We start from the raw sequence: 18,149 nt of genomic DNA, 5'->3' as shown, positions 1-18,149 counted from the left end.
TCACTGCACCCCCATCGTTCACCCACCAGCACTATCTGGCACTCAGGACTCACACCTAACATCCACATACTCCACCTCACCCTCACACACCTTCCAATGATGCCAGCCTCACACCCAACTCCTGATGCTTCCACATAACTCCAGCTATTCAACTATGTCAGACATTCCACAGAAACACACTGCAACACGATCTCTGACATTCGTCCTTCTCTCTCTTGCAGGAAAAGTTTGCCCATAACAGGAGGGAGCAGAGCAGAATTAACAGGGGAAAGGGATGCCTGCATCTTGAGTCCAGGGAGGAGATGTTTCCCGCATCATGGGGTTGGCTGCAACAGAGCACGCGGCACCCGGCATCACTGAGAACATTGAGGATGATAGTATGTTCCTGCCTTATGCCCCTTCTCAAGTCTCAGCTCACCCTCATCCTGCTATCTGGCATGATGAGCAAAGCTGCAGATCGCGTTACCATGGACTTCTTGCTTTCCACCTCACCCACCACTTCCCTCAGTCCAACCCTCCCCTTCTAATGTCCTTTTTTTTATTCTTTCATGGGATGTGGGCATTGCTGGGGGGGGGGGTTTAAGAGTCAACCACATTGCTGTGGGTCTAGAGTCACATGTAGGCCAGACCAGGTAAGGATGGCAGATTTCCTTCCCTAAAGGGCATTAGCGAACTAGATGGGTTTTTACAACAATCGATGATAGTGTCATAGCACCATTACTGAGCCTAACGTTCATTCAGATTTTTAAAAATTAATTAATTGTGTTTTAAATTCCATCAGCTGCCACAGTGGGACTTGAACCGTTGTCCCCTGGGCATTAGCCTGGGTGCCTGGATTACCAATTCAGTGACATTACCACGATGCCACCATCTCCCCCTGCTTTCAGACACCCCAGAACTGCTGCCTGCCTCCCTACAGCAGCTCCAGGAGGAGTCTGCTAAGTGACAGCAACAGCACTGATGAGGAGGCCCAGTCACTTGATTTGACACTCGCTGCCACCAGTTGAGATGCTGACACTTCACTTACCTTGGAGGTTGGTAGAGAGTTGGGATCAACATGTGGGCTGCAACCAGGCCAGGCATTTAAAGGATGGTTTGTTTGTCAGCGCACCGGAGATCGAAGAGGCAGATGGGTTCTGCTGCGGGAGATTTAGATGAGGACTTTGATTGGGTAGCACATAGGAGAATGAAGATGGGCACGCATACTGACATACTGGGCAATTGTGCATAACCTAGGCACCTTTCTTAAGCCACAGTACAGGTAGACAACTCGATAAGTAAGCTCACTGCCCCGGGATCAGTGATCTGATGAGTGCAATAGGTGCCCAATGACTGGCCCCTCCCCAATGTTCTCTCCTTCTCTACGGAAACATAGGAACTTGGAGCAGGAGTAGGCCATTCAGCCCATCGACCCTGCTCTACCATTGAACCAGATCACAGCTAATCTTCTACCTCAGCCCACTTTCCCCTATCCCTTGATATCTTTATTATCTAGAAATCTATCGATTTCTGTCCTGAACATGCTCAAATGACTGAGCCTCTGGGGTAGAGAATTCCACAAATTCACCACACTCTGAGTTAAGAAATTCCACCTCACAATGGCCTATCTCTTATTCTGAGACTGTGATCCCTGTTTCTAGATCTCCCCCAGCCAGGGGAAACATCATTCCTGCATCTACTCTGTCAAGCCCTGTAAGAATTTTGTGTGCTTCAATGAGATCGCCTCTCATTCTTCTAAATTCTAGAGAATATAGGCCCAGTCTCTTTACTCTCTCCTCATAGGACAACCCTGCCATCCCAGGGATAACAACACTCAGTTCTCTGCCCATAGCAATACCATTAAGACTGGGCACTCATGGCACGAGAGATTACTGGAATACATGCCATCACTCCTTGCAGTACAATGCTGGAGCTTTTAATTGCTGAGACTCTCATCCATGCTTTAGGTAATGCAAGACTGTTCTTTTCCAATGGTCTCCTGGCCAAGCTACCATCTTTCACCTGTCATAAACTGGACATTATCCAAAACTCTGCTGTCTGTTTCCAAACCTACACCAAATCCTGTTCACCCATCACCCCCACATTGGCTCCTGGTCCACCAGCATCTCAATTGTAAAAGCTTCACCCTTATGTTCAAATCTTTCCATAACCTCACCTCACACTATCTCTGTAACCACTGGCCTCTTGTGCATCAGGATAAGGGGCCGATCATTTAGGAATGAGATGAGGAGAAATTTCTTCACTCAGACGGTTGTGAATCTTTGGAATTCTCTACCCCAGAGGGTTGTGGATGCTCCATCATTTTTCAGGCTGAGATAGACAGATTTTTGATCTCTCAGGGAATCGAGAGTTATGGGGGAATGCGTGGGAAAGTGGAGTTGAGGCAGATCAGTTATGATTGTATTGAATGGTGGAGGAGGCACGAGGGGGCACATGATCTATTCCTGCTCCTAGTTCTTATCTCTCGCTTCCTTCAGTACACAATCTGGCTGAACCTTCAGCCTTCCATGACCCAAGCTTTGGAATTCCCTTCCTAAACCTCTCCTTTTAAGATGCTCCTTAAAACCTTAAATCCTAAAAACTCTTCAATCAAGCTTTTAGTCACCCATCCTAAAATCTCCCTTTTTGGCTCAGTGTCATTTCTGCCTGATTACACTCCTGTGGAGCACACTGGGACATTTTACTATGTTGAAAGCTGCCATAAAAATTGTTATCGTAACTGCAATTGAGGAGCTTTGGTGCACACATCGGGTTATTAACTCCTACGGGAGGAAGATTACTCAAAGTGCCTTCAATGTGTACCATTGTGCAGAAACGCAAAAGAGTTTCATGCCATCACATGCCTTTTTTTTTAAAGACGGTGCACACTGCAGCCATGACGCATCAGTGGTGGAGGGAATGTGTCTTTGACTGTCTTGATGATGAGGTCACTGTGTTTTTGACCGGGTCATCATTTATCAACATGGTTGGTTCATCCTGCAAGCTGATCAGCCAGATGATAATTCACTTTAAGATAAACCATTTAAATGTGCAGTTTTACAAAGCGATTCTGACATTTTGATCACAAGTTGATTCCCTTTTGTAAACTATCAGCTTAACAACCACAATGAAGATATGTCCAATCAATTCCTTTCACAGCAAGTGCAAGTTTCCACCAAAGCCTGTCCTTGAACTTAACTTGCTTTACGACTGACTGATGCAGCCTGGGCACACCAAGGTATGCTGCACAGTAATAAATATTTAAATGCCAAAGTAGAATGAACGGCAGGAAGTCACAAAAAATAACATTTTGCAAATGCAGCTCTTTCTATGCTATACTTTCGACCAGTCGGCTTGCTAGTTCAGCTCACTTTACCAATTCATTCAAAGAATTTACGAGCTTGCGGTCATTAATTTCAAAGCCTGAATTGCATCTGCTCTGTCCCTTCATTTTGATTAAGAAAAAAAAGCCTTGCATTTAAAGAGCACCTTTCACAACCACCAGACATCTCAATGCACTTTACAGCCAATGAAGTAGCTTTGAAGTGTCGTCACTGTTGTAATGTAGGAAATGTGTAAGCCAATTTGTGCACAGCAAGCTCCCACAAACAGCAATGTGATAATGACCAGATCATCTGTTTTTGTGATGTTGAACATTGTACATCGTTCAAATCCCACTACAGCAGCTGGTGGAATTTAAATTCAATTAATTAATAAAAATCAGGAATCGAAAGCTAGTCTCAGTAATGGTGCCATAAAACTATCATTGATTGTTGTAAACACCCATCTGGTTCACTAATATCCTTTAGGGAAGGAAATCTTCTGTCCTTCCCCCGTCTGGCCTACATGTGACACCAGACCCACCGCAATGTGATTGACTCTCAACTGCCCTCTGAAATGGCCTAGCAAGTCACTCAGTTCAAGGGCAATTAGGAATGGGCAACAAATGCTGGCCTTGCCAGTGACACCCAAATCCCATGAAAGAATAAATAAAACACTGAGGGATACATATTGGCCAGGTCAGGACTCCCCTGCTCTTGTTCAAAATAGATCCATCGGATCTTTCACACCCACCTGAGAAGGCAAACGAGGCCTCAGTTTCATGCCTCATCTGAAAGATGCCACCGCCAACAGTGCAGCACTCCCTCAGTACTGCACTGGAATGTCAACCTTGATTTTTCCTTGTGCTCAAGGCCTGGAGTGGCACTTGAATCCCTAACTTTCAGACACAGAGACAAGAGTGCTACCAGCCGAGCCATGACTCTCTCAGCCTTCCTTGATGACAGACGAACATACAAATTAGGAGCAGGAGTAGGCCACTCGGCCTTTCGAGACTGCACCGCCATTCAATAAGTTAATGGCTGAACTGATTCCTCCACATTTCCACCTACCTCCGATAACCTCCCACCCCCTTGCTTATCTAGAATCTGTCTACCTCTGCCTTAAAAATATTCAAAGACTTTGCTTCCACCGCCTTTTGAAGAAGAGAACTCCAAAGACTCACGACCCTCTAAGAAAAAAATTCTCCTCATCTCTGTCTTAAATGGGCGACCCCTATTTTTAAATAGTGACCCCTAGTTCTAGATTCTCCCACAAGGGGGAACATCTTTTCCACATCCACCCTGTCAAAACCCCTCAGGATCTTATACGTTTCAATCAAGTTGCCTCTTACTCTTCTAAATTCCAGCAGATACAAGCCTAGTCTGTTCAATATTTCCTCGTAAAACAGCCCACCCATTCCAGGTATTAGTCTAATAACCTTCTCTGTACTGCCACCAACGCATTTACATCCTTCCTTAAATAAGGAGACCAGTACTGTACGCTGTACTCCAGATGAGGTCTCACCAATGCCCCGTATAGCTGAAGCATAACCTCCCTACTTTTGTATTCAATTCCCCTCGCGATAAACGATAACATTCTATTAGCTTTCCTAATTGCATGCTGTACCTGCATACAATTTGTAAAATGTACCTTTTGTGATTCATGCACTAGGACACCCAGATCCCTCTGCATCTCACAGCTCTGCAATCTCTGACCATTTAGATAATATGCTTCATTATTATTCTTCCTACCAAACTGGACAATTTCACACTTTCCCACATTATATTCCATTTGTCAGGTCTTTGCCCACTCACTTAACCTATCTATAGCCCTTTCTAGCCCCCTTATGTCCTCTCCACAACTTACTTACCTACCTGTCTTTGTGTCATCGGCAAATTTAGCAACCATACCTTCGGTCCCTTCATCTAAGTCATTTATATAAATTGTAAAAAGTTGAGGTCCCAGCACTGGTCCCTGTGGTACACCACTCATTACATCTTGCCAACCAGAAAATGACCAATTTATGCCTACTCTCTGTTTCCTGTTAGCCAACCAATCTTCTATCCATGCCTATATGTTACCCCCAACACCATAAGCTTTTATTTTCTGCAATAACCTTTGATGTGGCACCTTATCAAATGCCTTCTGAAAATCTAAGTGCAATACATCCACCGGTCCCCTTCATCCACAGCACATATAACTCCCTCAAAGAACTCCAATAAATTAGGTTAAACATGATTTCCCTTTCACAGAACCATGTTGACTCTGCCTGAATACCTTGAATTTTTCTAAGTGCCCTGCTATAACGTCTTTAATAATAGCTTCTAACATTTTCCCTATGACAGATATTAAGCTAACTGGCCTGTAGTTTCCTGCTTTCTGTCTCCCTCCCTTTTTGAATAAAGGAGTTACATTGACTATTTTCCAATCTAATGGAACCGAACCAAAATCTAGGGAATTTTGGAAAATTAAAACTAACGCTTCAACTATCTCACTAACCACTTTTTTTAAACATTCTGGGATGAAGTCCATCCATATCCGGGGACTTGTCAACCCGCAGCTCCAACAATTTGTTCAGTACCACTTCCCTGGTGATTGTAATTTTCTTGAATTACTCCTTCCCTTCCATTTCCTGACTTACAGCTATTACTGGGTTTTTACTTGTATCCTCAATATTGAAGACCGTTGCAAAGTATCTGTTCAATTCATCTTCCTTATTATCCATTATTAATTGCAAGACACACTTTCTATAGGACCAACACTCACTTTGTTAAATCTTTTCTTTTTCTAATATCTACAGAAACTCTTGCTATCTGTCTTTATATTTCTAGCTAGCCTTCTCTCGTACTCTAATTTTACCTTCCTTATCAATTCTTTGCTGTTTTTTATGTTCTGTCCAATTCTGACCTGCCTCCCATCTTTTCGCAATTATGTGCTTTTTCTTTAAGTTTGATACTATCTTTAACTGTTTTAGTTAACCACAGATGGCGGGTCCCAATTTTGGATTTTTTCTTTTGCATTGAAATGTATCTATTCTGTGTATTCTGAAATATCCCCTTAAATGTCTGCCACTGCATCTCTATTGACCTATCCCTTAACCTAATTTGCCAGTTCACTTTAGCTAGCTTTGCTTTCATGCCCTCATAATTGCCCTTATTTAAGTTTAAAATACTAGTCTTGGACCCACTCTTTCCCTCAAATTGAATGTAAAATTCAATCTTATTATGACCCAGTGATCTAAACCCACAAACCATTTATATTGCTCTCATCAGTATTCCCTGGGTTCCAGTCTCTCTCTCTGAATGATCAGTAGCCTATTTGACCTTAACAGCTAGACGCTATATTTTTCTTACCTGACAATCACACGCAAGCAGGGTCACTGTAGTTAGTTTTACCAACACTGCCCCATGCCATATTGGTTGAGATCAGATAATGGGTATATAATCTAGGTAGGTACTGAGGGAGTGCTGCACTGTCGGAGGAGCTGCCCTTTGTTGAGACTTTAAACCGAGGCCCCATCTGCTGCCCCACATGGATATAAAAGATCCCATGGTACTATTTCAAAGAACAGCAGGGGAGATATCATTGGTATCCTGGCCAATATGTAATATTAAACCAATGTCACTACAAAACATTATCTGGTTATATAAATGCTGTTTGTGGGAGCTTGCTGTGCATAAATCGGCTGTCATGGTTCTTACATTTTTACAATGACTATACTTCAAAAGTACTTAATTGGCTGTAAAATGCTTTGGGACATCCTGAGGTCATGAAAAGCGCAATAAAAATGCAAGTCTTTCTTTCTTTATATCTAGGTAAAGTGTTAAAATTGAACACAGTATTCCAAGTACATAGTTACCAACTATACACATTTTGTACGAATCGTGCAGTAGCCTAGTGGTTACAGTGCTCGAACCAGAGGCTGTGAGCCTAAATCCTACAATGGCAAGTTGTGAAATTGAATTCAATTAGTCTGGCCCTTTGTGGCTTTCACCAGAAAATTGGCCATAAAAGCTTGTCCTCAAAACCCAACTGGTTCGCTGAAGTCCTTCAAGGAAAGGAAGTGGCCTGCTACCCACTACCTAGTTCAGCCTATGTGACTCCAGTCCCACATTATATGGTTGACTCCTGATGTGTTCATGACAGCAAAGGGATTGGCAATAAATGATGCTTTTTCAGTGCAGCGCACAGTCCAAGAACAAATTTTAAAAAAAGTGTGCATTTCAGCTGCTATGTTCGTATTCGTACCTGGAAATCTGGGAATTCAAACTTCACGTGCTAAATCCAGATCACCTCATAATGCAGCAACATAATTAGCAGCTCTGGTGAAACAGTCTGGTTTGTGTGCCTTGCATACAACGGTGTCATTTAGACAACAACAAAGAAAGGCTTGCATTTCTACAGCGCCTTTCACGAACTCAGATGTCCCAAAGCACTTTACAGCTAATGAAGTACTTTTGAAGTGTAGTCACTGTCCTAATGTAGGAAACACAGCAGCCAATTTATGCACAGCAAGCTCCCACAAACAACCTCATCTATACAACAACCCTCACGTTGTTGCTTTGGGAAATACTACAAAAGAGTCTAATCACGTTCTCCACTCCTCAGTCACCCCAATATCCTCGTCCCTTCCCAAGGCACCTTCCCAAGCAAGCACAGGAGATGCAATACCTGCCTGTTTACTTCATCCCTACCCAGCACCCAAGTCTGAAACACTTCTTCCAGGTAAAACAGCAATTTACTTGTACTTATTTCAATTTTTTATATAGTAATTGCTGCTCACAGTGCAGTCTCCTCTACAATGAGGAGACCAAACACAGATCGGGGGACTGCTTTGCGGAAAACTTCCATTCAGTCCACAAGGGTGAGCCAAACGCGGTCATTAATTCTCCACCCACTCCCACTCTGATGTTTTTTCTCCAAAATATACTTTATTCATAAAAAACTGCAAAATATACATAACAAAACAGTTCAAAACAGCACCAGGTTGACAATACAAAAAGTGCAAAGGAGATCAGTTTCCTTCAATACAGGAGTGAATTGCCTCACAACCCATCCATTTCATTTTACATGCCAGGTACATTTTGCAGCAAACCCATATTTGTTGGATACAGCCCGAGGGGTTTCCCATGGATCCAGCCCCTCAGTTCACTTTGGTGGGGGGACCTTACACAGTGGTCTTTCCCCATTGAGCCTTTGCCGCGGCTGCCCCAAGCTTTACAGCGTCCCTCAGTACGTCGTCCTGGACCTTGGAATGTGCCAGTCTGCAACACTCAGTCATGGACAACTCTCTGCGCTGGAAGACCAGCAAGTTTCAGGCAGACCAAAGGGTGTCTTTCACCGAATTGATGGTCCTCCAGCAGCAGCTGATGTTTATCTCGGTGTGCATCCCTGGGAACAGCCCGTAGAGCACAGACTCCTGTGTTACAGAGCTGCTTGGGATGAACCTCGACAAAAACCACTGCACCTCTTCCCACACCTGCTTTGCAAAGACACATTCCAGAAGGAGGTGGGCAACAGTCTCTGACCTCAGTCTTCAACCTCCTGCACTGTTCTAATGAAGTCAAGGTAAGCGTGAGGAACAACAACATATCTTTCGATTAGGCATCTTACAGTCTTCTGGACTCAACAAAGGAGGACCAAGGGATTGATTAAGAAGGGGACAATGTAAATCTGAGTTCTTTTTGCCTTCAGTCTGGTTCAGTAAATATACCGAGTCGGATGTGTAGGTAAAATCAATTACTTTATTTGCGCAGTCGCCAGCGGACTTACTCTGAGAACAGCGGCACTGACTCCACCAGAGTCTGTCGGGTTCCCCCCCCCCCAGAGTAAGTGAAGTTTGTGATACAGGTACTACTGTTTATACATTAAGATTCATGCTACACCTCCTTGTTTAACCAATCAGTGCGGTACAATTCGACTTCACCCACGTGGTGACATGCAGTACATCTGTTACTGAGGTTACAATACACTCCATTCTCAATACATACTTGTTACTAATAAAATATTGTTTTGTATCAGCAAGATTAAAAGAAAACAGACATTAAGACAATTAGCAAAGGAAGAGGAGTTACTGCTTTTGATTCCCACAATTGTCATAAGTCCTGGGATCCTGTAATCTCTATCAAGTCACATCATGAAGTAACACCAAGCAGCAACAGTATACAGTGATAGTGTGGCCTTTCATTCCTTATCATCACTCACACAGGGATGGTCAGCATGTCTCACAGGAATCCATTTGTTCCAAACCACAAGGAGTTACACAATCAAGTCATGAATGAACAAATGTCCTTGCAATTACCAGTGCCTGTAAGTTTATACGATCTCACACTCTCAGCCTTTACTTTTAACTATTTCATTGCAGTTTCTCAAGCTTTAAATCATTTCATCAGAGCTCAGCAAAGTGACTACTCCTAACTTGGCTATATTTCCCATCTAGCATAGTGCCATGTCGTTCTGCTCACTTCCACACAATAGAGTACGAGAGCAAGATTGCAGGGAACATAAAAGCTGACTGTAAAAGTTTCTATAGATATGTGAAGAGAAAAAGATTGGTGAAGACAAATGTAGGTCCCTTACAGTCAGAAACAGGGGAATTTATTATGAGGAATAAAGAAATGGCTGACCAACTAAATGCATACTTTAGTCCTGTCTTCACAAAGGAGGACACATATATCATACCAGAAATGTTGGGGAACACAGGGCTTAGTGAGAGAGAGGAACTGAAAGAAATCAGTATTAGTAGAGAAATGGTGTTGGGAAAATTGATGGGATTGAAGGCCGATAAATCCCCAGGTCCTGCTGGTATGCATCCCAGAGTACTTAAGGAAGTGGCCCTAGAAATAGTGGATGCATTGGTGGTCATCTTCCAAGATTCTATAGACTCTGGAAGTAAATGTAACCCCACTATTTAAAAAGGGAGGTAGACAGAAAGCAGGGAATTATAGACCAGTCAGCCTGACGTTGGTAGTGGGGAAAATTCTAGAGTCCATTATCAAAGATTTTATAGCAGAGCACTTAGAGAACAGTGGTAGAATTGGGCAGAGTCAGCATGGATTTATGAAAGGGAAATCATGCTTGACAAATCTACTAGAATTCTTCGAGGATGTAACGAGTAGAGTTGATGAGGGGGAGCCAGTGGACGCGGTTTATGTGGACTTTCAGAAGGCTTTCGACTAAGTCCCACATGAGAGATTAGCATGTAAAATTAAAGCACATGGGATTGGGGGGTAGTGTACTGCAATGGATAGAAAATTGGTTGGCGGACAGGAAACAAAGATTAGGGATAAATGGGTCTTTTTCCGAATGGCAGACAGTGACTAGTGGGGTACCGCAGGGATCGGTGCTAGGACCCCAGCTATTCACAATATACATTAGTGATTTAGATGAGGGAACTAAATGTAATATCTCCAAATTTGCAGATGACACAAAACTGGGTGGGAGGGTGAGTTGTGAGGAGGATGCAGAGAGGCTTTAGGGCGATTTGGACAAGTTGAGTGAGTGGGCTAATGCATGGCAGATACAGTATAATGTGGATAAATGTGATGTTATCCACTTTGGCAGCAAAAACAGGAAGGCAGATCATTATCTGAGTGGCTATGAACTGAGAGAGGGGAATATGCAGCGAGACCTGGGTGTTCACGTACACCAGTCGCTGAAGGTAAGCATGCAGGTCCGACAGGCGGTAAAAAAGGCAAATGGTATGTTGGCCTTCATAGTGAGATGATTCGAATACAGGAGCAGGGATGTCTTGCTGCAATTATACAGGGACTTAGTGAGGCCACACCTGGAATATTGTGTGCAGTTTTGGTCTCCTTTTCTGAGGAAGGATGTCCTTGCTATAGAGGGAGTGCAGCAAAGGTTTACCAGACCAATTCCTGGGATGGCGGGATTGACGTATGAGGAGAGATTGAGTCGGTTAGGATTATATTCGCTGGAGTTCAGAAGAATGAGGGGGATCTCATAGAAACCTATAAAATTCTAACAGGACTTGACAGGGTAGATGCAGGAAGGATGTTCCCGATGGTGGGGGAGTCCAGAACCAGGGGTCATAGTCTAAGGATACGGGATAAACCTTTCAGGAATGAGATGAGGAGAAATTTCTTCACTCAGAGAGTGGTGAGCCTGTGGAATTCGCTACCACAGAAAGCAGTTGACGTCAAAACATAATATGTTTCCAAGAAGGAGTTAGATATAGATCTTGGGTCGAAAGGGATCAAAGGGTATGGGGTGAAAGCCGGTACAGGTTACTGAGTTGCATGATCAGCCATGATCCTATGAATGGCGTGCAGGCCCGAAGGGCCGAATGGCCTACTCCTGCTCCTATTTTCTATGTTCCTGTGGACTCAACACTGAGTTCGACAATTTCAGACCATAACCTGTCACTGTTTTTTCCAGATAGCAGCTGTTGGCAATGCTTCTGATATTCCTATTTACACCTCCACTGGACTCATCTTTTGTTTCTTAACTTGTCCCATTAGCATTTCCCTTTTGCCTTGCAACATCATCCCTTTTGTCATTTAATTTCTCCTGCCTTCTCTGTTGTTCTTTCCCCCCACCTTTCCTCTTTCCCTGTCTTATGCTTGCTGAAAAATGATTTTATCCCTTGCATTTTCTCCAGTTCTGTCGAAAGGTCATCAACTTGAAACATTAACTTGGTTTCTCTCCACAGATGCTGCCTCAGCCGCTGAGTATTTCTAATATTCCTGTTTTTATTTCAGATTTCCAGCGCCTGCAGTATTTTGCTTTTGTATTAATGTTCTCTTCCAGTATCTGTGCATACCCAACTTCCAGCAGGAGTGGGACCCCTCGCTGATATTTTCCTTCCCCATCACTCCGAGACCAATTGTAGTGCCCAGGCCACTGAATCGTCTAATTCTACTTTGCCCCTACTTGTTTCAGCTTTCAAGTAATATGTGAGATATATTATCAAATGACTTACTAACCAAACTACAAAGTACTCAATGGATTTCCCTGTCTTTGAACACAGAAATCTTCAAATTATAAAATGACCTCTTCCCCCGTGATCCTGATCCCATGAAAGGCCCACCAGTGACCTCTCAACTGCCTGAGTGACATGTAATTCCCGAGGGCCTTCTTGGAGGAGGCAGCCAGTAGCCGAGTCCCCCAACACCTCCATAAAATTCCCTCCTACATGTTCTTAGATTCTCGGTATTGCAATGTAAACTGGACAGGCACAATCTCCCTATTAGCCTTTCACAAGGCGTTTCGTGTTGATTGTCTTGAAGGAGACACCATTTTCACACACAGCAGGGTGGCAAAGTTCCCTTGCCCCATCACCTGCCTCTGACAGCACTGTGGGGAAGAGTAGCAGTGCTAATGTTCCTCTCTCTCTCTGCAAGCATTTCTTGGTACATCAGTGTTGTTCAACAATTTATCCATCTTACCAAGTGCCAGTGTTTTATTCAAGGGTATCCCCTCCTCGGAATGGCAGGGGGTCAATGTTACTACCGTCAAAATCTTATTTGTTACTGAATATCTAAATAGTCAAGGAACATTATGTAAAAGGGCCAGATAGGTCCTTTCAGTCATGGAACTGTTTCCCTCAGAAATCCATTCTTAGTTACACCGTGCAACCGACCAAAGCTTTCTCACAGAAACAGTTTCCAAATCCTAAAGGCTTAACTCTGTCCACTGTTCTGTGTTCTCTTAAAGATAGTAGGAAGAAAGGAATTGGGTTGGAAACATCAGATGCATTGCTATCATAAATGGGTCCGAATTATTAACTGTGTAGAAATTAAGCAGGTTAAATGGTCACACATTTCCTGTTCAGTACAATATGCTGTATAAACAGCATGTTAAATATATTTGATATTCAAAAGCCATCCGATCTATGCATAGAAAAATTACCGTTTAAATGTACTTACAATATTCTAAATGTAAAATACGCACACGTACAATTTCAGTAAGCATGTAAAATATTCTGTACAGAAAATGGACTAAAAACAGAAAATGCTGTGATTACTCAGCAAATCTGGCAGCATCTGTGGACAGAGAAACAAAGTTAACAATTCAGATCGATAACCTTTCATCAGAACTGTCACTGACCTGAAACGATGATTATAGTGAAATTCATCCTGTTGAGTGTAATTCCTTATTCTATTACTATGAGCTATTATTAACAGCAGATACAAAAAATCTAGTGCACAAGTCAGTGAACTAATACTGCGATTTTGTCATTATAGTTTGTTTATGGCTGTAACAATTTAACCAACCAATTAGTGTACAGTAATCTAACTCCTAGTATATCTGATTGCATATATAAATCTAAACAATCCACAGTATTGAACAAAACAAAAATGCAGTTTTGACATTAGATTCAAAGGGCGTCTGCTGCCAGGTTAAACTACTTCAAGGCACAATCTTTCATTGCAAATACACTCTCGGTGAAATTTTACATTTATCTTCTCAACCCTGTTTCGTAGACTCTGATGAACAAGAAGCAGTTTATATACTGAAGGTTTGTACATTTGTTTGATCATGAAACAAAGAATTTTACAGCACAGGAGGTATTTTAGCCGATTGTGCCAAAGGTCTTTGAATGATTAATGACTTAGGCGCATTTCCCTACCTTTTGCCCATAGTCTTTTAAATGCTTTTTCAGATATTTCCCCTTTTAAAAGCTACAATGCTTCCATCACTATCACTCCCAGGGCATTCCATGTCTACTAAACTGCAACAAAAAAAATTCTCTTTCCTTTCATTCCTTTGGTGATGATCTTAAACTTAGAGCTTGATCTACCAATTCAGTGATCAGCTGAAGTTGTTTTCACCCTATTTACCTTATCAAACCCCCTCAGGAATTTTAGCATGGCCATCAGATCTGCTCTCAGCCTTCTATGTTCTAATTACAATTTTTCCAGCCTCTTCTAATAAGGAAAGTCAAATCCAAAACAGAGACTGGGCAGAATTCTTCCACTACAATACTCTCACATTCAGTTCATTATAGCCATTAGATCATGGGGTTCATATTTTCATTAAAATTTTGAGGGGTTTTTTCAGTACTGAGGTGCACCCATTGACCTATAACGATAAAGGAGGAATGATTGACAGTGAATTGAAATGATTATATTTCAGTTATGCTAAAAGTAATAAATGGTCTGAGGGAGGGAGCTAGCAGCCCAATATGCTAATAAGTGGGATACATAAATTGCAGCTGATGATTATGGAAAGGATTTGGGCTGCACAGTTGAGCAGAGAGCTGCTACACAGGGATTCAGTCAGGTTCTCACTGCCAGGTCTGAACCAGCACAAAACCAAGCTAGGTCCACTTAGAATGGGTGCCCATTCAGCATGCAAAGTCCAGCTACTTAATCATGTCAAACAGTTGACCAAATGTTGAGTAATTTCCTTTTGGCACTTAGCAAGGTAAAGTGATTGTGCTAAACTAAGAGGTTAGTATGAATAAGGCTTATTAAGCAATGCCATCTCTCCTGCCCGCTGCGTTCTGCTACCAGGAGGCAGCCTAGTTCCTCCTTAAACTAGAAGCGCTAATTGTGCATGTACAACAACAGCAACAATTTGCATTTATGTAGCCCCTTTAATGTAGCAAAAATGTTCCAAGGCTCTTCACAGGAGCACTACAAGACTAAATTTAACATCAAGCCACATAAAGAGACATGACGACAGGTGACTAACAGTTTGAACAAAGCATGCAATGTGTTCCGCATAGTGTTTACAGATACCGCATTGCTCCAAGTTTCAAGAGGATATGGACTGCTCAACACATGCCACCAGCTAGACAGGAGACTGAAGTAAAACCAAAAATGTTTGAAATACGCAACAGGTTTGTCTGCTTCTGAAGACATAAAATAATTCAGACCCTTTTATGTCTGAATCCTGAACCTGTATTATTGCAGCTATTAACTGAAACACTGTGAGGGGAGCTTGGACTCTCATTCAGCACAGAGAGGTATTTCATGATCCCAGCTTATGAAGGAATCTGTTGGTTTCGGAGCTCTGTTGTTACACTGGGACTGGCACAATGCTATTCCACTGCCTCACCTTCTATCTTGGTGGCTTAAACCCAGGATGGTTGGATGGTACAATAGGAACAGGTGAAGAACATTTAGCCCTGAGGCCCACCGAACCTATTCCATCATGCAATTAGATTAAAACTGATCTGTATCTTAACTCCATCTTTTCTGCCTTGATTCCATAACCCTGAACACCCTGCCTAACAAAAATCTATCAATCTTAGTTTGAAATTTTCAATTGACCCCCAGAGCTTTTGGGGGGGGGGGGGGGGGAAAGAGAGTTCCAGATTTCCTTTGTATGAAGAAATGCTTCCTGACATCACCCCTGAATTGCCTCACTCTAACTTTGAGGTTATTCTGCTTTGTTCTGGATTCCCCATCTATCATATATAAGAAAGATTAGCATTTATATAGTGCCTTTTTCAACCACCAGACATCCCAGAGCACTTTACAGTCAATGAAGTACTTTTGAAGTGTTGTAATGCAGGAAACACAGCAGTCAATTTGTGCACAGCAAGCTCCCCAAACAGCAATGTGATAATGACCAAATAATCTGCTTTTGTGGTGTTGATTGAAGGATAGATATTAGTCAGGATACCAGGGATAACTCCCCAACTCCTCTTCAAACTAGCACCAAGGGATCTTTTACATCCACCTGAGAGGGTGGACAGGGACTCAGTTTAATATCTCAGCACCACCCTGGAGTGCCAGCCTTGATTTTCGCACTCAATTCCCAGAGTAGGACCTAGACCCACAACCCTGTGACTCAAAGGCAGGAGTGTACTAACTGAACCACAGCTGACACACTAAAACCTTCATTCATCTTAAACACTCCAATTAGATTACCCCTTAATCTTCTGTATTTAAGGGAATGTAATCTTCTGTATTGAAGGGAATGAAAACCTAGTCTCTGTAACCTGTCCTCATAATTGAACTCTTGTAAATTGAATGTATTTATCCCAATAAAGTTACAGCTCAGATGCAACATTTTCATTTCTGGGGCTTTCTATACTAAAACTGATACTTGAAAAAACAATCAAAGCTTCCACATGTAGAGAATCGCAGGATGTCAATCACTTGCCTTGGCCTGGATGGAGCAGAGACAATAGCACAGTAGAGCTTTGCAGCTATTCCGGTTACAGTCTGGCAATTAACCGTGCAGGGAGAGAACAGCACAACTCTGGGTCTTACCATCAGCGCCTTGCCGGAGGTTCTTGCCGCATGGGGAGCACAGCAGCCGGGAGACATCGTAGAACTGGGAGCTGGTGCAGGAGTGCGGCTGAACAAAGGGGACGGAGGTCTCGGTGCTTTGAGCCAGGCACAGCCCGGCCAGGAGAATGGGCACAAACACAGCGATACAGAACACACCGACCATACTGCAACAAAACCAGCTCCAACCGCTCAAGAAATAAACCACGATCCGCCCAATTCCTTGCTGGAGAGTTTAACCAACTGGTCTGAAAAGCGGAGCTCTCTGTGTATAATCCGTGACTATGGTTCCCAGACACGGTGTCAAATTACACATTGAAATAATCCCTTTCCGCAGCCACTGCCATTGGATTTGAGGATCTTTCTTCTGCGTTCCACACACTGGTCTTTCGTGTTTCCGGAGCACATTTTGGGCTCATTCCTGCGCCGTTCACATTAGTTTGTAATATCTTCATTTGTTTTCTGTTAATAAAAATCTCTATTGCTCTTTCTAATAAAATAATTGTATAGTGTGTAACAACAAAGAACTTGCATTTATTTAGCGCCTTTCACGACCTCAGGATGCCCCAAAGTACAAACATTTTTGAAGTGTCTAATGTAGGAAGGGCAGCAGCCAATATGTGCACAGCAAGCTCCCACAATGTAATAACAGTCAGATCATGTTTGTTTAACCATGTTGGTTCAAGGATAAACATTGATCTTGAGACAGGGAGAATTCCCCTGCTCTTCTTTGAATAATGCAGTGGGGTCTTTTATGACCACCCAAGAAGGCAGATGGGGGCCTTGATTTAATATCTCATCCAAAAGACAGTAGTTCAACAGTACAGCACTCCCATCAGTACACTGGGGTGTCAGCCCAGAATTTTGTGCTTAAGTCCCTGGAGTGGGATTTGAACCCACAATCTTCTGACTCAGAGTTGAAAATGCTGAGTCACGGCAGACACATTAGCATTTTTCTAGGATAAGGTTATCTTACAGTGAAAGGAAGAACTTGCATTTATATAGCACCTTTCATGACCACAGGACGTCCCAAAGTGCATAACAGCCAATGAAGTACTTTTTTGAAGTGTGGTCACTATTGTAATGCAGGAAACACAGCAGCCAATTTGCACACAGCAAGCTCCTACAAACAGCAATAATATTAATGATTGGATAACCTGTTTTAATGGTGTTGGTCGAGGGATAAATATTGGCTCGGACACTGGGGAGAACTCTCCTGCTCTTCGAATAATGTCATGGGATTTTTCACATCCACCTGCGAGGGCAGACATTTTAAAGTCCCATCTGAAAGATGGCACCTCCAACAGCCCAACATGCTCTCTGCACTATATTGAAGTGCAGACTGGGTGCTCAAGTTTGAATCCACAACCGTCGGACTCAACATGGGGAGATTTACAAATAGGATAGGCATTGAACAGAGCATTCGCTTCACCTGCCTGATGGCACTGGGGGGAGACCTAATCAATTTTGGTGATGGGGTGTCATGGGAATAGAAAAGGTGAGCAACCAGCACTAAACAAGCGCTGGCAGGCAACAACAACAATATACATTTACCAAGCACCTTCAACAGACTTAAATGTCCCAAGACACTTCTCAAAAGCATTGTCAAACAATCTTTGACACTGAGCCAAATAAGGAGATAGC

General features: G+C 42.8%; 1 protein-coding gene across 3 annotated transcripts in view; it reads right to left on the bottom strand.

Annotated features, from left to right (window-relative positions):
• The window catches only part of LOC137378740 (meckelin-like), a 196,324-nt gene extending 179,455 nt beyond the window's left edge, over positions 1 to 16,869 (bottom strand). For all 3 annotated transcript variants that reach the window (XM_068049104.1, XM_068049105.1, XM_068049106.1), the window contains exon 1: positions 16,488 to 16,869. In XM_068049104.1, coding sequence (XP_067905205.1) covers positions 16,488 to 16,671 — 184 coding nt within the window. In that variant the 5' untranslated portion in view covers positions 16,672 to 16,869. The remainder of the gene's footprint in view (positions 1 to 16,487) is intronic.
• Positions 16,870 to 18,149: the final 1,280 nt, after the last annotated feature.

The sequence above is a fragment of the Heterodontus francisci genome, chromosome 17 (genome assembly GCF_036365525.1).
Source record: "Heterodontus francisci isolate sHetFra1 chromosome 17, sHetFra1.hap1, whole genome shotgun sequence".
NCBI classification, from domain to species: Eukaryota; Metazoa; Chordata; class Chondrichthyes; order Heterodontiformes; family Heterodontidae; genus Heterodontus; species Heterodontus francisci.
The sequence above is the reverse complement of the archived record's forward strand: the minus strand, read 5'-3'. Positions and strand labels throughout refer to the sequence as shown.